At 41.8% G+C, this 22,625-nt stretch overlaps 1 protein-coding gene across 2 annotated transcripts in view; it reads left to right on the forward strand.

The window, feature by feature from the left end:
- Window positions 1-2,112: 2,112 nt before the first annotated feature.
- Window positions 2,113-22,625, forward strand: part of ITGA6 (integrin subunit alpha 6) — a 39,465-nt gene continuing 18,952 nt past the window's right edge. For both annotated transcript variants that reach the window (XM_084209809.1, XM_084209808.1), the window contains exons 1-5: window positions 2,113-3,072; window positions 17,728-17,855; window positions 18,340-18,419; window positions 20,174-20,429; window positions 21,849-21,980. In XM_084209809.1, the coding sequence (XP_084065935.1) occupies window positions 2,501-3,072; window positions 17,728-17,855; window positions 18,340-18,419; window positions 20,174-20,429; window positions 21,849-21,980 (1,168 nt within the window). In that variant the 5' untranslated portion in view covers window positions 2,113-2,500. The remainder of the gene's footprint in view (window positions 3,073-17,727; window positions 17,856-18,339; window positions 18,420-20,173; window positions 20,430-21,848; window positions 21,981-22,625) is intronic.

A 22,625-nucleotide genomic window follows, 5' to 3' on the forward strand; every position in this document is an offset into this window, starting at 1 on the left:
GTGCCTACACATTGAGGCTTGCTCATTGTGTAGACACAACATGCAAACACCTTGTAGCCCTTCAGCTGAGTATCAACATACCATTAATAAGCAGACAGCTTGAAAACTCAGCAAGAGCAGAGAGCTTGTTACAAAAAAGAGAAACTGCTTTCATCTGGCCATTGCATTTCTTAGAATCGCTGTTATTATGCATAACAGAGTGCTCATGTTTAATTGGCCATCATACCTAATCTTCATATGGTCCCTCTTTATACCAGGATTGTACAGAAGAGGAATTCCTGAAGTATGTGTTAGCTACAGATAACTCACAGTATGTTTGTTTTGGAGGAAGAGCAAAGGAAGGAAACTGACATATTTATAAAACCTTTTTTTTCCTCTCTCCTCATCTAGAGCAAATGAAAATAGTACGAAATGATGAGAGACCATCCAAGGTAATTCTAAGCTGTTCGTGTGCAGTTTTGCTCCACCCTGTATACACTCTATTTTTGTTGTTCTTGCTGTGGTGTCTTGAGACAAGTATTAATATTACTGTGTCTTGGAATGCTTGTTACTACATCTGGAGATGAGAAAATTCTGTCTCCCCTCAGCAATCTCTGCGGATATGAACAAACAGGTACAACATGCTCAGGCAGTGCTGGTTAGAGGGAGGGGGAGAAGTCAGATAAACCTAATGTGCCAGTATCATTCAGGAAGCTCTGGATGAAAGTATTTCTGTGACTTCTTGCAAGTTGTTGAGTACAAGCATTACTTCAAAAGTAACTATAGTTACTGTAAGAGTATTAGAAGCACGCAAGTTTTGATTGTCTCAAAAGGCAAACTGCTAAGACTTTGGTACAGATGTCAACACCGTTTTAAAGAAGTTGTTTTCAAATCTTTACTAATTACTGTGAAATACGTGGATTGTAGTAAAATAGCTTGTAATTAGTCTGGGACCCTTCCCTCTTAGAGGTCCTTTAGTGAAACTAGGGCAGTATTTATGTCAATACAGTTTTCTGCTGTGGCAGTGATTGAACACTGGATTAAGACTTTGAAGTTCAGCAGGGAGGAGCAAGCAGGGAAGGATTCTATTAGCAATAAATATCTGGGAGCCTAATTTAACAAAATATTTTGGTTCCACATTAGAAACACATTTCTGGTGCGTTTTCTTCCCCTCTTTCGATCAAGGGTGTTTTGGACTAGAGCCAAAGACTTGTCTATACACGGAGCTATCCTAGAATAATTACTCTAGAAAAAGTAGCTTGGATTAACTCCGTGGGAGCAGAGTATTGTTTCAGAAGAGTTATTTGGAGTATCAACATGTTTGAGTGCTCTGTCTCAACTGCTCTTTTCTCAGTTTCTCTGGAATCTTAGCTTTTCTCTTTGTACCCTGGAAATCAGTAGAAAAGAACAACTGGGTATTGTTATTGTGAGAAACAACTGCTCACTTTGAAAATTTAAAAAGGTTTATTAAACCTTAACAAAAAACAAAGGACTACATAAGGGAAAAGCTGCAGTGCTGAGAACTGCCCCTCATGCACACCACGTGGCTGCTTCATCGTCAAGATGGATGCTCAGTCTTTTATACCCCTGCGGGTTGCATCAGCTAACCCTGGCCCCTCCCAAAGTCTGTCAGTCAGCTCTTCTTTGCCATTTATCGGTGGAAACTGCTTTCTTTTAACTTGATTGGAGGTCAGGTGTTGCCATGCCGCACCCCCTAAGCAACAAGCTTTTCCATCCCCAACTGCCCCATACAAGGGGCACAAGTGCAGCCTTCTTTTTACCTGTCCTAGACAACCCAGGCTGTCTGATGGCAACAATACAGGGGGGGAAAAGGGACCTATGGGGAGAACAGAGGACATCTAAACTGCAATAACATAACTATACATCACTAAAGCTTTTCTTAATATTCACACAATAGTTATCTTTTAATTGCAAGAGCAAATAATCTCATTATCCATCTATGACATTATGCTGCTTGCAATTTGTGAGATTTTAAAAATTTGCAACTGCTCCCCTAATCCAGAGCACTAAACCAAGATTCTGTTCAAAAACCAAAACCTCTTTCTTTCCCTGGAGTGGGTTAAGTTGATAAGGTATGCTGGCAAATAACCTTTTGGAGTTACGGGTGGAAGCATAAGAGAAAATGACCTGGGATCCAAATCCACATACTGTTTTTGAACAATTAAAAGGCAGGAGTAAGAAATTTTCAGATGTGTTCAAAGATAAGAAATGTTGGAGGAGGAGATTCAGGTAGTCTTCAGTCTCTGTTCTCATGTGGTCTGTGAATAGTGTGAATAGTCTGGAAAAGAGCGATACTTTTTTTTCCTCCTCTTTTTTTTTTTTTTTTTTTTCTTCTCTTGCATATGTTGTTTGGGGAATACAGACTAAATAGGGGGGCCATGCTGTCCATAGTTCTGTATCAGCCTTAGCACACTTGGGCAATGTGTTATGCCCCTGGTCGGTGCCTGGACCGACCTGATGCCGCTGAGTAGCAGCCAGCCCCGCCGAGGGACGCGGTTTGATGTCTCAAACACATCCCGCCCCCCGCCATGGGAGCTCTCTGCCCTTTTCCCCAACGGTGCGCGCGGGCTACGGCCCTGTCCTCACCTGCGGCCGCGACCCGCCCCTCGGTACGCCTTTATTTTATGTCGCGAAGGGCAAAGACATCCGAGACCGGGGGCGCGGCAGGCCGTCAGCCTCCTGGGGCCCCCGGGAGGTGGTGGGCGACTCACGGGCGGGGCGACGCCCTCGGCTGCCCCTCCCAGGGGAAGGGGCCCAGCCCGGGGACATTTCGTGCCGTGCCGGGGGCCGGGCACCCACGGAGGGCGGGGCGGGGCGGGCCCGGCGCGGAGCCGGCGGGGCACGACGGGCGCGCTCGGCGCGGGGAGCGGCGATGGCGCTGGCAGCAGGTTCCCGTGCCGGGCGAGAGCAGATGGCGGCCCTGCTAGTCCTCTACCTGCCCCTCCTGCCGGGGCTGGCCGGCGCCTTCAACCTGGACACGGACAACGTGATCAGCTGGAGCGGGGAGACGGGCAGCCTCTTCGGCTTCTCCCTGGCCATGCACCGGCAGCTGCAGCCGCAGGAGAAACGGCTGTAAGTGCATCGCGCCCCGTCCAGCCCCGTCCCGGGCCGCCTGCCGGGACCCTCCTACCTTCCACCGCCGGGAAACTTCCCCTGGCGGCGGGCCGGGGTCGCCAGCCCTCGCGGGGTGTCCGGCCGGCGGCGGGAGCGGGGCCGGGCCGCCGGGGGGCCCTCGGAGGGATGGGGCGGCACCTGCCGCGGGGCGCTGCGGAGCCGGGGCAGCGCCGAGCGGCGGGGACGTGCGGCGGAGCGAGGGGCCGCCCCGGGGCCTGTGGGGAGCCGGGGCTGGAAAGGAGAAGCGAGCCGCAGCCGCCGCTGAGAGCCCTTCCCGCCGCAGCGCTCTCCTGCGCCGGCCGCGGCGGCAGGCTGCAGCCCGGGGCAGCGGTGATCTGCGCCGCCCGAGCCTGCCCAGCGCCTCGGGTCTGTCCTCCCTGGGTATACCCGGGTAACTCAGGGTCTGCTGTCCAAGACAGACCCTGCCCAGGAGTGCAGGTGAGAGGCCATACAAAGAAGTTTGGAAAAATAAGTCGGGGCTAGTAGTATGTGCATGAAACTTCTTTTGGGAAATTACGAAGGCAAAATAAGGCCCTGTGTACATCTTCAGCATCCTTGCTGCCTTGTGTCCAAAGTGGAGCAGTGCTGGACCCCACCCAGTAGTGCCGGATGGAGTATGAGCATAAGGTATTGTTGTTAAGTAAATGCCCCCTCTTCAAATATTTAGTTTTAATTCAAGGCAAGATACGCTCATTATTCATATAGAGTTAACAGGAGGAGGAAGCTGGAAAGAAATAATATTCTTCGTAAAGTTAGGTGGTAAATTGAAAAATCCTGTGGGCTCATTTTGCTCACACTTGCATTCTTGTGTGATTTCATAAAAATTACAGTGTGTGGAGGAGTATAAATCACATGCACCCATGTTTCATCTTTCTATCTAGCAGATAAAATGACCCATAGCATCCTGAGGAATGAAATGCAAATCTGTGAGCTCCTTTCCAGAGGCCTTTGTCTTAATTCTTGACCGGATTACACTTGCATAGGTCTCATTTTACTACTACCAAGAAAGCAGTGCCTGAAGCTTGTTAGTCTCCTGTTGTATTGTCAGTCCTGGCAGAATGAGTGTGCAGGAATATGCAGACAGCCAATTACTGAGAAGAAAGAAACAGCAGAAACACAAGGACAGTCACAGTATTCAAGCTGGTATGTACTGTTTGGCTGAAATGCCTCGGAGATTATTGGCATGAAAGTTCTGTATTGTATGTCTAGTAAGTGCTTCCTCAGGCAATCCAGTGTGGGGAGAGAGCAGAGCCAGATGCTATCTGCCTTGACATGGCTTTCTGAATCCAGGCTTTCATGAGAAGCAAGGGTCTCTGTTAGAGACAAAACCAGACTAGACAAACTGCGTTTTATGGTGACATGCGTTTCTGAGTGTGAGGTATCTTGGCCATTTTTCAAATCCATGAGTTTTAGCATAAGGAATTGGAATGCTACCCTGGGTAGCTGCTGGGTAGTATGTTTGGAATGAAACCTTTTATGTCAAACAGGCGTGTTGTAGTCACTTTGAACATCATTTTTGTGTCTGTAAGAGTAGCAGTGTGTGGCTTTAAGAGAACAAGACATTAAATATGCTGAACTCTTACGGGCTAAGCTGTGTTTAGCTCACTTTGTGTGAGCTCTGTCTTCTGAAGCAAGAGGTTTGGTGGGGAGTCTTGAAGAGAAGCGTTCCACATTAGGCTGCATTTCTATATTGGATAAAAATGAGCTAGGTTGAGCTAATGCCAAAGGATTTATGTGGTCTTTTCCATGGAAACCTCATGCATTTTCTAAATTGATTGATTCTTCATAGATGGAACAAATGGTATCTGCTGTCCAGATACTTGGGGAAGGTAGAAAGTTTTGGGAACTGAGGTCTGCTGCTGAGAAACAATTATGTCTAGTCCCTTCATTCTGTCTGTTACCTGCAACAGCAGGACTCTGGGGTGCAATGCCTCTGCATTCCCAGATGCATTTTGGTCTGTCTTACCTCTGCTGCAAAAGTGGATTTATGTACAGCTATCTCTTAATCAGATAGAAGTATTTATTTTACCCTTTCTTCTTGGATGGATGCTAATTTCAAAACTCAGTTACATTTAGAGTGTGAACACTGTTAAGTAGTTGCCAAAAATACAAAAACCCGATTCATACTGAAGCATAATTAAAAGTGATACTTGGAATCTCATCTGGCAGGGATCCTTATTGCAAAGAAACCTGTCAGTTTGAGCACCCTTCTACCCCTCCAGTTTTACAAGATTCTAACAGGTTGTCATAGACATGCGCAAGATCAGCCCATCTTCGGAAAAACAAGAAAATGAGGGAAGATAAAATACATGGAATGTATTTAAGGACTAATAGCTTGGAACAAGGCTTGGTAAAACAAATGAAATTGTGTAATTTTTCTCTTACCTCACTTAAGCATTTGTTAAGTGAAATGTTTCCCTCTTCCTTACACAGGATTGTTCAGTGTTAATCATTACAATATCCTCTGTAAAGATGAGGGTGGAGAATGTCTTGGAAGTGTGACAAATAAAGGTACAGCTGAAATAGCCTTTGATTAACATGGTATTTGCTTTTGACCATCTCTTTTTCTTAGTCACAGAATACAGTGGATTTCATATGAGCTTTGAATGGCAGATTAATTTATTAGTGTTAGCTACAAATGCCATGTTTGCTAATGAATTACTTAACTTTCAGCATTATGAACAGATGACTGTTCAATTGCTTTGACATTAGTTGTAAATGGTACTGAGTATAAAGCTGTGGACTAGTGACAAGATTTTGGTTTTGAGTATCTTCAGGTTAGAAGAGTTGGAAAGTTTGTCAGATGGAGAGGAGAAAAGCTTTAGTTTATGGTGACTGAAAATGGACTGCTAATGCTATGTGGGTGTGAAAGACACCTGGATAGAAGCTTTGTGTGCACTGAGGAACATGAATGTTGGAGGTACCAAGGCGGTCTCCCTGGATTTTTGTGTTTGCTTCTGATTCATTGTCAAGCACGGTGAATCGGGCAGCCGATGGAGCTCTAAAGGAGCTGGGCTTATTGCCCTGTGTAAGTTTGTTCTGTTTTTAACCTATCAGTATGATGAAAGGGAGTTCTGGTTTTGCAGGGGAGTGGGGGCACAACAGCAGCACATTTCATCTGCAGACTGGAAGAAGGTTTGTAACTTAGAGGGGTCTGAGACTGGGGGAATAGCTATAGGAGAAACATGGTTAAAATGTAAGTAGTCCTGTGATGAAAATGTGAGTATATCCAGCATCTCTAGATGGGGACTACACTGATGATGGATTTATTAGCTACTGTATGTTATAAATATATTACTGTTAGAATAAAAATGTAATTACTAGCTACTCACTGTATATGTAGTGCATGTAGTCACATATATGTAATTTTTTAGAATATGTAGAGATGTATGTACGCATACTCCATGTAAGATGTCCAGCAAGTCCATTCCAGTTTGGTTGTAATTCACAATGATTTAAGCATCTTGAATTAAAACACAAAACATCAAGAATATCTAAATTTGTATATTACTGTCATAGAATCCTAGAATTACATGGGTTGGAAAAGACCCTTAAGGTCAGTCCAAGTGTGAACCTAATACCCATTAGCCAGTTTTTATTTGTGGTTTAGAATGATGGAATCACAAATTATCCTGCCTTGCAAGGGACCCACAAAGATCTACTTGCAAGTAATTCTGATAATATTTTCAGTAGAAGTATGGAGCTGAATTCAGGTAGGCTTCTTGTTATTCTGTAAGGCAAAAAGGGAAGCTACTGTAGTTACTAACAGTCAGGATTCTCCCATCAGCTGGAAAGCTGTGGATAGGCACTTTATGTCAATACTGCACTGACCATTACTGGCCATAAAACCTAAAAATTGCAGTGTCTTACTGAAAAATTTACTTGTCACAGGTTTTGCTGACACTGCACGTCTCTACTGTGAGCTTTTATATCAATACAGCCAAAGTTGCCTTAGTCAGCAGGTCTGCTGGCATTGCTGTGCTGCTGCAGTGCATCCTCTGTGGCATTTAGCCAGTACTTTTGTGTTCTCTGGGGGCTTGGGCTCAGAGACACTTTGCTCCAGCAACAAAGAGCTGGATGATGCTGGTCTGCAGTGAAAAATGACAATTTCTGTATGCAGAGGTGGTGTAGTGTAATTCAGACTTTGGGTGAACTGAATTAAAACCAACGCATGTTGGCACCTTCAGGTTTAAACCTGTAATAGTGATGGTCCTGGTTAGTGCTTCTGTCAATTAAAAAAGAAAGGATTTATAATAAATTTCCTTTTTTCTTAGGCTGTGATTTTACTGTGTCACTGCTCCTTGTATTTTCTTTTCTTGAGTGTCTCTCTGGTTTTGTCTATGCAAACTATTCTTGGATAACCTGCTGAGTATGCTTATTTGCTTTCTTAGTGATAGTAGAGGAGTTTGTGTTCAAGATGGATGTCCTGTGGCAAAGGTCAGGATCAAATGAGGTTGGGAAGGAGGAATAGTTGAAGAGTTTTCTTGTTGTGGTAAGGGACAGATTTTCAAGAAAGATCCATTTTACTAATACCATGGGTGAAAAAAGTGAGACAAATTTATGTTGCATAAAGGGTGTGTAGTTTTTACAGAAGGAGTAAACTGCAGAAGGCTGGCTTTTTTTCCCAGTACTGATTTTGAGTTATGTTCTTGGTTATTGGTGACAGAGGGCAGACAGGTAGGTTGGCTTCTCATAAATCTTTTTTTCATAAGGCCTAACAAGCAAAGAAGAATAATTACTGATCTAATTTGTTACTGTATGATTTCTCCACCAAATAAATGAAATTAGCATATTGGGTTGCCTGGCATGTTGCAGCAGTAAATTGTTCATCAGTCAGCATGGGCCATTTCTTTTTCCTCTGTTAAATTCCACCTGCATGTGCCAGAGCAACTGTAAGTTTTGTAAGGAATGCATTCAGGTAAATTCTCATTGGAGATAGCACATTCATTTTGAAAGAACTGCATTTAAAATCAGCTATTGTTTAAATGTTTCAGAACCAGCCTGGGTCTAGATGAGTCATTCTGCCAGTAACTGTAAAAATGCCACATTTTGAGGTCATATTCTGTGGAAAGGACAAGACTGAGATAAGGCTATTGGGCAAATGTCAGTTTAGGAGCAAGTAAGTAAAAATCCATATTACTGAATGAGCAGATGGTGGTCTGTACTGTGAAACATGAGCTGGAAAATGAACACCTTATTGTGATATTTAGCAAGGGTAGGTAACAGTGCAGGAATATTTGATGAAAGAACTATGCAGAATAGTCTGGAAAACATTGAATAATTCCTTTATTGGCACTAAATATTTTTGATTGCAATATACATAACCAAGTTACTGCATTGTAAGTAATGGGAGAAGAATGTAGCTTAGAAAACAAACACGAACATGGAAAAAAAGGTTTTACTTCAATTTTTAAGGGAATCATTCTGTATGTTATAAATAAATGAATGATACCATAGATAATAAAGCTACTTTTGCAGCTCTAGCATCAAATGTATTGTATTCTTGTTAAAATGCACTTCCCTTGGGTTTAATGTATTGTATCATATTTTCTGAGATTATTTTGAGAATTCCACAGCAGTTACTTTGGAAAAGTGCAGTTATGTTGGTTTAGCTTAAAGAACAGACTGTATGTGTTCTGCTGTGAAGTACCTGAGACAGATTTTTGTACCAAAATAACAGTGAAAGGCAAAAGGTGCTGCTTCTTGCATTGTGATTTTTGGAGGATTTACTAGTATGCATTGATCATTTTTGCTGGAGCAGTGGCTGTTTTTCTTGTTTCCTTTTACAGAACTGCTCTAAAATACGTAATTCCCTAATGTAGATTGCCTTCAAGGAGTTGAGCTAATGCGTGTGAGGATGCTTAGACTGTTAGGAAGGGAGAAGGTCTGCTGAATCAAGGAGAAAAGAAGTAGGGTTTTATAGGATGGGCCCTGTCAAGGTGCCATCTACAGCATAAAAATGTACTCTAGTCCCTCCAGGGTAACATGGACAGATCCTGCACTGGATTTCACTGCCAGCTAGCAAGTTTCTAGGCTACTTTTAGGCTGTATTCCTTGCATTTGTTTTCTATTTTCAAGGTCTTTGGAGATCATCTGAGAAATAGAGAGCAGCAGATAGGAATGATCAGCATTGTTGAGTTTGCTGATAGCTAGTGTCCAGAGGAATGGCAGAATTTCTTAGACTGAATGTTACTTCCTTTTTAGTGAAGATGATATTTTTTTGGAAATTGAGCTGTATGTGCTTAGTCTCTACATGATTCATCTGTCATTGTCACCTTCCTCAAAAGTAGGTATAAAATATATCTTTAAATAACGCAGAATGCAAACATGCTGGAGACAACTCACTCCTGTATTGCCTGGGGTTGTTTGTTCAGCAGCACATGGCGTGGGTCAAAGGTCTGAAGGAAATGCATGTTTATCCTGGAAGTGGTCAAAAGTGGCAAGCAGCTGTTGCAGATAGCAAGGACACTATCATCATGTGAGGTTGAATTTTTTGTGTCTTTTACTTACTGCTCCTTTCACAATACTCTGCTAAGGAAACGATAAAGATTTGTTAGCCTTGCACTTTGTCATCAGTGCAGCAGACGCTGCATAGTGGTTTAGTCTGATGGCTCTTAGATGTTAGTGATGTCTAGCAGAGTGTGTGAAAATCCATTTTAATTCTCCATGTTTGTGTAGTGTGAAAACCATGTTTTCTTGGCCAAAGATGCTAAAATAAAATTGGTATATTTTTTTTCTTATGCAGCCAACTCCTGTAGCTGCTACTACAAATAGGGTGTAATTTTGCAAGTCCCTGTAATATTTTTATCCACTCAATTTATTTTTCTGCTAGAGAAATGTTTGATAATTATGTGGTGTGGTCCCTGAATATTGCTGAATATGTAAGTTTCTTCTCTTCCCAGCCAAGCTGTGTTCCTGCATATAGTGGAAGAAAACTTCTGTTGTCAGATCAGATGTAGTCCTAGAAATAGCTGCAATAGTATGTGTACAACTTGCAGCTTACAGGAACATAGGGTGTTAAAAAACTAATTCTAGATTCTGCTCAAGTGAGAATGTAGGGAGTGGCAAAAAAAAAAAAGTATGTATGAGGGGATGCGTATAAAATGAGGTATGTGTGTATGTGGAGGAGTAGCAATACATGGAGTAGGAGAATGGAGTGGGTTTCTTGGCGTAGTCTCAAACATAAGTTTTTTTGCAAAAGTCTTGTTCTTAAGTTTTTAAAGCTGGTCGAAATTCTCAGTTTGAACATTCCTATTTATATAGTAAAATATAATGGTTTCTTCTTCCACAGATATGTATAAAGAGCAGTTTCTTGTGAATGTATCATTTAGTTCTGTTGAACTGTTTGATCAGTGGTTGAGTATCTGCATGGAATATAAAAAAAAGGGCTCTTTGACCATCCCAGCTGCACAGGCTATGACCTGTTTCTCCTAGGAAAATACCTTATTGGAGTGATGTTCTTTCAAGTGACTTGAGTGCCTGTGTTTTCAGTTAATTTGAAGGTGTGGGGGCATAATGCGTCATGTACCCAGTGACACATCTGCTTTTGTCATTAAGCTCATGGCCTGAAGAAAAGTCTTACTCAAACTGTGGATCCAATTATAGGCATTTAGCCCAGGGCTATAATGGCTCTGAGACTGAAGGAGTACTTAGAACTGTGCTTTAGCCTGCAAGTGCCTTCCGGCTGTTGAAGTCTGTGTTCGATGGCTGTTCCTGTACTCATTCTCTGAAGCTCTTATATCAGGAAGGTCCACGCTTCTTCTGCATATGCAGAGCTCTTTAGCCTGCTCCCACAGCGTACTCCTCTGTAGTCCACAGGCTTAGGTTGGCAGCTGGGCAGGGCGCAGCTCAGCTCAGGGGTGCCAGTGTTGGTGTGGTGTAGGTGAGCTTCCTTCCCCGTGGGGTGCTGCTTGGTATGTTGTAGCTAAATGTGATGAACTTCTGTTCAGACCTTGAATCAGGCAGAATTTATGTGGTTGTGTATCTTGTGTAGGAGGTTTCTACCTGTCTTGGTATTCTCCCTACAATTCAGAGGGAGATGGTGGTAAGTCTGGGAAAGGAGGAGTGGGGGCAATCTCATAAATTAGATGTATGAGTGAAGGAACTATGGCTTGGGTTAGCGTGGGGAGCAGTTGCTCTTCAAGTTCTGCAGGACTGTATTAGTTACTGGAGTGTGTTATATTGCCCATTGATTCTACAGTAAAATGTCCACCCTTCTTGCTGTACTTCTTTCATGCCTTTTAAGAGTTTAATTATGGTGATAAATGAAGCTGATGTACTTTATTCTGTGAAGGAAATAGAAGAATGACATTTCAACCCAAATATTTGTTTTGTGCTGAATTAGCACTACTATAATTTTTTAAAATGGCTTTTGGCACATTGAATGAACAGTATATGCCTTTTAAGGTTGTTACTGCTCAAAAAAGTAGTGTCTTCGAATACTGACTAGGTGCACTGCTTTCAGGTTCCCCCCCCCCCCCAAAAAAAAAAAGTGAGCAACTGTTTCCATATTTTTATTGCTTTCTTGTTTGTTTTCTAAAACATACACCTAATATATGATGTGATACTTCTTTAATTTTTCATGAACTTTTTATATAGATGGCACATTTCGTGGGAATACAAAGACAAGTCTTGCAAATGTGAAGAAGTTTAAATGAATTCTGGGATTTTCTATGGCATGAATGGCCAGCAGCCCAAGTGCAGGAGACAGTAATTCCTAATTTCTGTTATGCACTTGTTTACTTAAGCCTGTAGAGTGAGCCATGTCCACAAGACACTGATCCCAGCACAGACTTGATTCAGCAGCAGCTTCTGCAGGGCGCGTTCTGCCGCAGGGCGGGGGCGGCGCCGGGCCAGGCGATGGCCGGGGAGGGCCCTGCTCTGGGGGATGCTGGCAGCAGGGCAGGACTGCGGTGGTGGGACAGTGGGGTTGGACACTGCACTCCCTCTGCTTGTAGAGAGCTGGGGACTGCTGGGTCACCCCGGCTGCTGTGCTGCAGCTGTTCTTGCCTGCTTGTCCTACTGCTGTTGGGACCTCCAGCTTAGTGCATTTGCAGAGGAGAGTAGCTGGGTTGTGCCCAGCTGGCTGTGGTGGGACTCCTGTAGTTCAGTCCTCCCAGTGCAGACAAGGTGACTCTAGGCAGGGGCTGAGCTAGAAGTGCCACTTTGGCTCCCAAGTTAGTTTCTGGAAATGCTGCGCTTGTCACTTTTGAGTTAAACCACATGTTGTTTTAAGAAGATTTCATGCAGTGCCAGGCACTGCCATGTTAGAAAACCTGAGTGAAAATCTCTTTAACATTATTTCTCCTGTCGGTTTATCATAGATTAATTATAAAACTCTCCTATACATATTTTACACTACCGGTTTGTAGTCAGGTCTGTTCCTGGCACAGGTGCTCTTCCTTTTAAATCTGAAAAATTTATAGATTGTAAGGGAGAAATGAAACCTGTATGTATGCAAGTTGCACTTGCTATTTGACAATATCTATGAGGTATCTGTTGATTAAAGCCAGAGAGTGGTGCCTGAAATGGAAAACTGGATTTTGAAACACAAACTTGGGGCGGACTGTACCATTTCTTCTAAGAAAAATGCTTTGTACCAGTGGAAATGAGATCTGCAAAACCTGTTTCAAATCCAGACAGGCTGGGCTCTGGACTGTGATGGGAAAGTGTTTATTTTTCCATGTGACTTTCAGAAAGTCAATAATAAGTGGCCTTTCCAGAACAACAGGTATCTTTGTAGTTCCAGTTTTGCTTTGTATTAACTTGCCCTAGTCCTTGTGCAGCTTTTGGCTTCTTTTTCTAGCTTCTGTCATAATCTGTTTCCTAAAAAAGGCTGAAGAAATAAAATGAAAATTGCAATCCTTTCAGTGCCAAGCCTCCAGGCAACAGAATACATTAATGATGTACTTGGCCACAGCTTTGCACTGTTAGTTCCAAAGTGTAGCTGTGGAGTAGCAGATCAGGAGAATATTCAGCCACTTAAAATAGCTGTTAATAACATTCTGACCATGATGGGGGTGTCTGTAAAAAGCATCACAGGTAAGCTCCCTGCTGACACAGTTACTGGTTGTATTTTGCTGGGGAGGGTGTTTTTTTTGGAGGAGCCCATGGTTCAGCTCCAGTTCCCATTAGCAGCCCGAGTGTGTGAAGGGACAATCTCTCTGTGCTAATTAGTCTGTGGTGCTCTTGTCCTGAGACCTTTTTCTGTTGTGGAATGGCAAATCCAAGCATGAAGCAGGGGTGGGGCCACCAATATTCACACACAGTGGCTGTCCCACTGACCAACTGCAGTTATGTTGAAATATTGTGGTGGTTAAATGCATCCATCTGCTGTATTTCTTAATTTTAAGAACAGGTGAGACCAAATCATTGCAGAGGAGTGAAAATACAGCTCAGGTCGAGGGCTGCAGATGCCCACATTGTGATCAGGGGCCTCTGCCTGGAGGTTTTAAACATTTGATAGATGACTTGTGGCTGGTGATTTTGTAGTAAAATTTAAATTGAATTAGAGCTATTTGCTCTAGTTTAATTTAGCTTAATCTAGTGAAACTCTTTTCCAAGAGGGCACTGGAACTGGGAGAGAGAAAGGATCTAGGAGTCTAACTGTCCAGTCAAGGGTGAGCCATTTCATGGCATTTAGCTTTGTCAGTTTCTAAATTTGCCCCCCTTGTGGAGTCTTTCTGAAAACATAATGAAGTGCAAAGTCTGCAGTGGCAGCATTGTTGCCTGAGAACAGCAATATTCAATTTGAAACTTGTGCTCAGTGGAGCCTGCAGAATTGGAAATTACTTAGACCAGTGACTGCTTTAGTTCACCTATATGTGGAAGTGGTTAATGGTTTCTTACCCAGGAAACACTTCCATGATTTCTACTCCAGCTATTATGATTGGGGCTCAGAGCAGGCACTACAGATGTGTTTGCTTTTAGTTTTAAAGAAAGGCTGGCAAAGATGTGGTGCCTTGTTTGGGTAGAAGGACACCATGGAAAAGAAAAGAATTTAAGGAATGAAGAAAACTTTGGGATATAGTAGAGAATCTGAGTTCGGTGCAGACTGTGGTATATTTTGTATTTGTTTAAATCAAAATGTAATTTACGCAGTGGAAGCCTTTTACTTTGATGAACAGGATATTTACTCTAAAAAAACATTGAAGTTCTTCTTCCTCCTTTTACTTGATTTCTTTTGAGAGTTTTTTCCAAAATAGAACTGTAATGAATTGGTGATAATTTTTCTTCTCTGAAGTATGTTGTGAAAATCATGTTACCCTTGGACAGTTCCAGGCTGTAAGTAAAGAAAAGAATTTTGCTGTGGCGTGAGGGAATACTTCCAGGAGGCTGGATGATTTCTGGATTTCTTTTGGTATGGTTTTCTCATCTTAACTTTGACTTTCCTTTTCATGAGCAGTATTGGAGGGAGTTCAGATAATTGTGAGCAGAAACCACTCCCAGTTCTCACTGTTGTTTTCATTAGCTGAGAGGGAGCCACAGCTACCTACTAAACATTTCAAGAATTACCAATTAAAGCAGGGAGGGTTTTAAAATCTGCACCTTACTGCTTAATATTCTGTCGTATGTGTTGAAATGGAAAGCTCGTGTATTTTACTCTGGATTTTAATGACTCTTTTGGGCCATATCTGATTAAATAAAGTTACACCCTTTCTTCTCAGTGTTCACCTAAGTGTTCTTGCTGAATACTGATTGTTAAAAGCATAAAGTAGTGAAGAAAATGCAAAGCTCAATATGCCGCGGTGCCTCTAGGTGCGAGTGTGGAAATTGGCTGTGGAGGGCTTGTGGTTTGTGTTCTGTGGCCTTGGGGGTGGGAATGTCAGGTGAGGCGTAGGCCACGTGGTCTTGTTCTTCTGCCTGATACCCAGAAATGTTTTGTGCTAACCGAGTACATGTCCTACCAAGACATATTCTGCAAATATGCCCCCAAAGAACGGAAGATTTGACTGCAGTCCCACCCACACACTTAGCACGGTAACAGTGAACAAGATATAAAAGTACCCCCCTTCCGCATCCAGCGGGGGAGGAGAATTGGAGCGAAATTGCAGGGACAGACGGACAGGTTTGTCCTCCTTGCCCCCCCTGCCCCTTGCCAGTAGGAACACTGTTTGGTAAGCCTTGTGCTTTGGTAAGCTGTGCTGAGTGTTGACCTGGGATATTAAGTTTGTGATTGCAATGGCACTGTTAGTGCTATATGTAGTTACTCTGCAGTTAATGCATTCTCACCCTCAGTCCAGAGGAACGTTGTATGTTGCATTCAATAAATCATGCTGCTCCAGAATCTGACTGGTTCTTCTAAATGCAACCAGACCTACAGTTCATAGAGAGGTCCGACTCCAGTTTGTGCATCTGGAGTCGGACCTGTAGTTATATAGTGCCTGCCTGAATGTGGGCAGTGAGTTCTCACTTTCTTCTGCTTCTTGGAGATATGTGGGTTTATGAAGCATGTTTTCTACACACACTTATCTAAAGGTCTGCTCCAGATGCAGATAAAGTCAGTAAGATGTTGTGATACCTTTTCTGAGACTTGAGTAGTACTTGGCATAAGTGGTGAAATGGAGCTTTTCTTGCCTCAGCTGTTGCGTTGGGGTGTAATGTAACACTGCAGTGGGGTAGGGTGGGTGTAGCTGTGCCCTAGGGCTCCATGGAGGGATGTGGTGCTCTGTTGGTCCCTGCCTTGAGAGCTGTGTTGTAGCTGCCCTTGCACACACAGGTACAGCCAGGGTGTCTGTGCAGCACCCACCTGAGCCTGCCTCTCAGTAAGGGCACTTAGTTAAAACATTATACACCAACCCTGGAGCTCTAATCTTAGGGGATTATTTTAGATTTGGCTATGAATTTGGGGCTGTAAGGGAGTAAATCTGTTCCTGTACGTCAGCAGGTGCTCATAATTGGCAGTGGGACTTCAGATATTATCATGTATCTTCAATAAGTAATTAAGAGAAATCAATAATGAAAATAATTCTAATCGATAGAGCAACTGGATTGATTCATTTGGTTAAAAATCAGAATTTCAGTTTGAAATTGGAAGACACATGTTTTAATTATAACTAGATCTGAAAAACATTGTAGTTTTATGCCATGGTATGAGAGAATTCACATTTTTTTTTCTCCCAACACTGTCACTTGATAGATGCTTATTTTAAATTATATTAATGGTTTATTATGGTACATTTCTGTAGATTAACACCTGTGCAGTCTGATTGGCCCAGGGAAAAACCCAGTTAGGTTATAGAATGTATTGAACAAGATGTGTGGGGAAAATCAGGATTCAAGTTAACAGTTAGAATCATCTGTTTCTGTAATTTACATGAGGAATAGCAATTGTCTGCTTTTCTGTGACGTTGGACTCATGGTAAACATTAGATACTAAGTCATCATAACTCAGATAATAAAAAGCTAAGTCTGACAGGAACTGATGCTCAGAGATGCTTATGTTTAGTATACTGTATGGCTGAGCTTCTGTTTTCTGTAGAGTAACAAGGCAAACCTACCACGGGGATAGAAAAATCGGTAAAATTGTCTGCGTCTTGGAGTGTCTTGGGTTTTCATCTCCCACTCTGCATTCTTGACATTGGGGCGTAATTTTGTTATCTGAACATGCATTCTGGAACATGATTTTGGACATTCAAACCTAATTGAAAGTAATTACAGTAGACCATGTCCACAGACCTTCAGGGAGAAGTCCCAGTGAATAAAATGAATCATACTGTGAGCATGGGTGAAGAGAAATTAAGAATATGTTTTTGTCACTCTTCATTTGCAGAGGAAAAGTTCCTAGGTTTTAAGCCTCTGTGTTTCATCTACCAATATAAGGAGATGGTGATAGCTGGAAGAGCATCCCCTCACTCTACCCCTACCTCTGACCTGCAGAAAGAGGTTTTGCTTGCCAATGAGTAAGATAAAATGAAACATGCACAGCTGCAGAAAAAGCTAACCTGGTTTTGGCATAATGAGCTCAAACTTGATTAAAATTCTTTTATTAAATCCCAGCTGAGTAAGTAGCCACAGAGTAATGACTGGAATGTGTCCTCTATCTGGAAGGACTCTGTTGGGCACGTAGCACAGCTCAGTATATGAGCTGATTCATTTGTATTACTGCAGTCATGCTGAAATTCACACTGATGCATGGTTCATGTCATACTTCTGTAGTTTGTGCACACTTTTTATTTTGACATTAAGTAATCTGGTTTTTATAATAGAATTTTGATTTTTTAATATACCTTTTAAATAGTACATTTTTCTAGTAAGGCAAAAAGTACCCCACTTGATGCCCTGATAAAAAGATGATTTTCCCAAAACTGCTAGACATCTACTTTTTATCAACCACTCTCAGTGAATATTACAAAAATAACAGGAATAACAATACAGGTACTGGCTTGCAGGTCTAATAATTGTAATCTGCATTACTGCTATACAGCTTCTCTCCTTCCCCCCCATTTTCTCTTTTTCAAAGAGCAGTCTTGTGGTGTAGTTTTTCATCCACTTTCAAATGTTGACATGTCAAACCTCTAGCAACATGGTGAAAACACTTCCTGATTCTGTTGCCTTTCTCTTTTCTAATATTCCTTCTACATATTCCTTTAAATAATTTTGTTTTCCCTGCAGACTGCTGGTTGGAGCTCCTCGGGAAAAGGCCTTTCCAGCCCAACAAGCCAACAGAACAGGAGGGCTGTACAGCTGTGACATTGCATCTCCAAATACAAATTGTCTGCGTGTCAAATTTGATGAGGAGAGTAAGTTTTTCAGTGCTTTTGTTTTGAATTGCAACAGCTGACTGATTGTTCTTGTTTGGTGTCCTTTCCTGAGGCAGTGTATCAGACAGTTTCTTCTAGGGATTTATACATAACTACTTTTTGCATCACAATAAGTTGTAGCTTAATTGCTGAGTTACTACGAGATGCTTAAATCTTCATAGATTCTTACTGTTCTGTAAATTGATGGAACATGAAGGCTAGAAGTTTAATAAAATGGATGCTGTTAGTGATAACATGTACAGACACTGCCACCTGCAGACTATCTGTATGAAGTTCTGAATGAAGAGTCTCCCCTGACGTGGGCTTGAAGGACAAACAAACAAAAAAAATCAAAACCAATGAACCAAAAAACCAAAAACAAACAAACAAACAAAAAAAAAACACACACAAAAAAAAAAAAACCCAGAAAAAAGAAAATGTAGTGAAATGCTAATATTTCAAGCTGTTTTATGATACTTTGCAGCTGACCCAAAGATGGAGAGTAAAGAAGACCAATGGATGGGTGTAACTGTCCAGAGTCAGGGGCCAGGAGGAAATGTGGTGGTAAGTGCTAAAGGACTAACTTACAAAAACGTCTAGGGTCTACAAGTACATGTTCTGAGTGGCCTGTGTTTCTGTGCAGCTTGCTGAAAAGTAGCTTTGCCTAAGTTTACTCCTTTGATTTCTTGTAGGTAAGGACTTAAATGTCTCCTTAGCAAAATAAGGCATTTGAGGTTGTAAGAGCTTTAAATTATTTTTCTATGAGTTACCCTCTCTTTATAACCTTTTTAAAAATCTAGTATAGACAGTTTATTTTCAAGGGGTACACTTTTCTTTTGGTCATATACACATTTTTTCTTTTAAATACTACTAGCTGCAGAAATAGGGAAGAATAATGTATAAGGCTGTAAAAGTAGCAGGTTATCACCAGCCTATTTTCCAAGATGATGAGCCTCACTTCAGCTTTTATCAGGGACTTCCACTGAGTAGCTCCTGTGAATTAATGTGGTCATTGCACTGCACTAGATTGCACTGCAGTAAGACTACTTGCTATTCTTTATTTTATACTGTACATTGATACTTTTTATTTTATATTAAACAGAAAAGTTTTTTGGGAGTTATGAGAGAAAGAGTTTAAAAAGTAACATTCTCAGTTAAATAAAAACCTCTAATGTTGCTGCAGGATACCAGATACATCATAGAACAGATGTGCAGTGAAGCTTCCTCATCTAATTGGAAGTTAATGTCACTGCTTCCAAACCTGGGGGGAGGTGACTTCAGGATGTGAATCTGGTTATTTAAGCATTTAGAGGCAGTAATAACTAGCTTTGGTCTGCCTCAGAACCCAAAGTGGGAAGGAACACGTGGAAACGTCCTGTTCACTGAATAATCGGTCATCAACTAATGCTATCTTGTCTTTTCATGATAAGTGGGGGGATTTACTTTTCAGATGATGTGTGAGCAGCCTGGCGGTCACTGCAGCAGGGCAGTACTGCAGTGCTCTAATATGGAGCAGCTGGGTGTTTGCATAACATTTAGGCCTTGATAGGAACCATAGAAACGTTTTGTCAGCTGAGACAAACTTTGCTTGTGTTCTTCAGACAACCTGCTACATCTGAGTCTTCTGGAAACACTGCTGGCAAAGGCATTTCATCACTTTTTTTTACAATGGTTTGGTGGTTACACTGCTCAGCCAGTGGCTGTTCGTGCTTTCTGTTAAATACTTGATGAGAGTTCTTTTTCCAGGGGATAGTCTGAAAGGATAAGGAAGAGGATGTGTTTAGTGCTTCAGCTCTGCCCCAGTGACATTTACCCTGTAAGTGGAACATCCAACAGATGAAGTAGGAGCAACTTCCCTCCCCTCCAATGGAAAAGCTTTCAGCCTCTGCTTAGTGGCACTTTTCTGTAAGGGGCAAGTTCTGAATAGTCTTGAGTAGATGGTAGTTAAACCAGCTTCTTGTGTCCTGCACAGGTGTGTCAGTCCTTTGAGAGCTGTTGGGAAACAGCCACTTCTTTCTTTGAGAGAAGGTGGTTTTTCCTTACTTCTTGAAAGAGAGGGATTTAGTATCAGGAAGGGCTTTATGGATTTAACCCTGTGGCCTTCCCTGACCATAAAGCAGACTGCTTTGCCTTGTATCTGTAGGTGCCCAAGCTTTCCCATGTGTTGCCTGTAGGAAACATTGCATTCTGCACTTCGGTGTGTCTGCAGGGTGCCTTGCAGCGTTGGTAGCAGGAGGGACTGCTAGATGAGCCCTGCCTTCTGTGGTGACCTGTGTACGACACACAGACACATCACACACTCTCTTTCTGTCTTGCAGACGTGTGCACATCGCTATGAGAAAAGGCAGTATGTAAACACAGTGCAGGAAACCCGGGATATCATTGGAAGGTGCTATGTGCTGAGCCAGGACCTCACTATTAAGGATGATATGGATAATGGAGTATGGAGTTTTTGTGATGGTCGTTTAAGAGGCCATGAGAAGTTTGGTTCCTGTCAGCAAGGTGTTGCTGCTACTTTTACTAGAGACTATCATTATATTGTGTTTGGTGCCCCAGGCACTTACAACTGGAAAGGTATGACTTGGCTTCCTCCCTGCCTACCCTTCCCATTTCCTCTGAGATTGCTCTCAAAGGTTGCATCCAGAGTTTTAATCGGTTTTTAAGGGGAGAGGAGATGATAGGGATGTAATGATTTTACCCTGTTTTTACAAAATGCTATGCTTCTGTATCAACATTTACTGAAATTTCTTTAAATATCTTGTGTGTATTTATGAATAATGGAACTTCACACATATGTACAGCAAATTTTCCCTTTATTAGTCTTAATCTTACGGTGGGTTTGAGGCTTACTTGGACACTTCCATACAGGAACAAACTACTGAATTTGTAGGAGTTACTTGACCAGCTCTTTTTCTGCATTTGAGCAAACGTTAGCTGCTGAACTCTGTTTATTCTGCAATATTCTCTTCTTTATTCTTTGTGAAGTTTGTGAAAACCAGTACATTCCAAAATAAATATTGAAGGGTTGCAGGAAGGTAACAGCAATACTGCACGTAAATCCATGCATGTCCATGTAAAATTTTGTGGATAATCTAAGAGCCAAGTATTCTGTGTCATCTAGGAGATTCTCCAAAACATAAGGGGGAAAAACCCTGGATATTCTTTGTTAGTTTATATTCAAAAGCATCTAAATGCCCCGTTCAGTCTCTAGAAGTGATTTTTCCCATCACACTTCATTACACCAACAGCTGTAAATACTTTCCTCTTGAGAACATCTGATCCTCCAAGCACTGCATTTTTCCACCTCGTACACCTGTGCCTGGTGTATGAACCGTGCAAAATCAGTGTGTTAAGCTCTGGCACAAGGTGTACTTTAGTGAAAACTTAATCTTCCATGTATCTGTCAACAAAATCTGACTGACCTGAAACAGCATACTGAGTGCAGACACCATTTTACTTTAATTGCAGAGAAGTGCTAGTACAGTCCTAAGAGTACTCTTCTGTGTAATGGAAAAACATGTTTGTGCTTGCCAAAACCTTAATTATGCCAATTGATAAAAGGGAAGCACGCTTTTTATTGAGCAATAGCTTTTTTCTTCTTAAATAGTGTTTCTAAGTATAATGCTGGTGTTTGTCATAATGAAATGTAATTTTTTAAAAATTCCTGCATACTTACCTCCTTTTTAAGAGAAGCTTTATAAGGCTAAGAAATGCAGGATCATGGTAGTTTATGACCAAACCAGTTCAATGTTTTTTTTTGAGAATTTCCTTAGTATCCCATGTTTTCCAGATCATCATATGGCCTCTTTGTAGAGCAGCATGAACTTCTGGCACACAGAACAAAACACTAACCCAGTGCACTATTCTGTGTTTGTCCCATTTTAACAGCAGTCACTGTGTCATTCATCATATTTATATAAGTTGGGAACATTTATTTGTTATTTTTTTCACTTATCATGTGTTTGCTTTTATTTTATCATTTCATTTTTTCAGGGGTGGTTCGTGCAGAGCAAAAGAATCAGACATTTTATGATCTGGGTATCTTTGATGATGGGCCTTACGAAGTTGGTGATGAGAGCCGCCAGGATAAGAATCTAGTTCCTGTTCCAGCTAACAGTTACTTAGGTAGGATTAAGTACATGTGGTAAATCTCTTTAGGTCTCTTAAACATTTGGGATCCCAGCCTGGTGCGATGATCTGAAACGGGAGCAGATGTTCCATTGTGGACCCTGTAACGTGTCAGCTCTTTGGGATAATTCACAGCCTCCCTGCACATTTATGGGCCAGTTTTAAGTGTAAGATGATACTGCTGAGGTACCTAGAAGAGCTGCTGTTGTAATGTGAGATTCAAGAGCTGTGCCAAGGGCCTATGGAATCTCCAGGAGTGATTATAATCACTGTGATGGGTCAGTACAATAATGGGTCTGTAGTCCTTAGTTGCACAGTCTCTGATATGTAGTATCAGAAAGTTTATCAAAATTTGAGTTTCTGGATGTAACTGTTAAGGCTGTAGATTGTCTCTCTTGGTACGTAAGTGCAATTCTTCTATCCTTTATGTTTTTAAAACTCAAGTGGCTTTTAACAGACCTTTAAAATGCCATAATATAAGTACTGTTTATATTTTACTCATGTGTGTGTTGCAGGAGGTGAATCTCTTGCTCTTTGTTCAGTCAGGAAAGCAGATATATGTCCTTAGGCCAGTGACCTTTCTGTACACAAGGGAGATAGATACACTGAAAACGCTATGCTGCATTTTTGATTAGGCATTAA

This window comes from Fringilla coelebs (genome assembly GCF_963513975.1).
Source record: "Fringilla coelebs genome assembly, chromosome: 7".
In the NCBI taxonomy this organism is placed as follows: domain Eukaryota; kingdom Metazoa; phylum Chordata; class Aves; order Passeriformes; family Fringillidae; genus Fringilla; species Fringilla coelebs.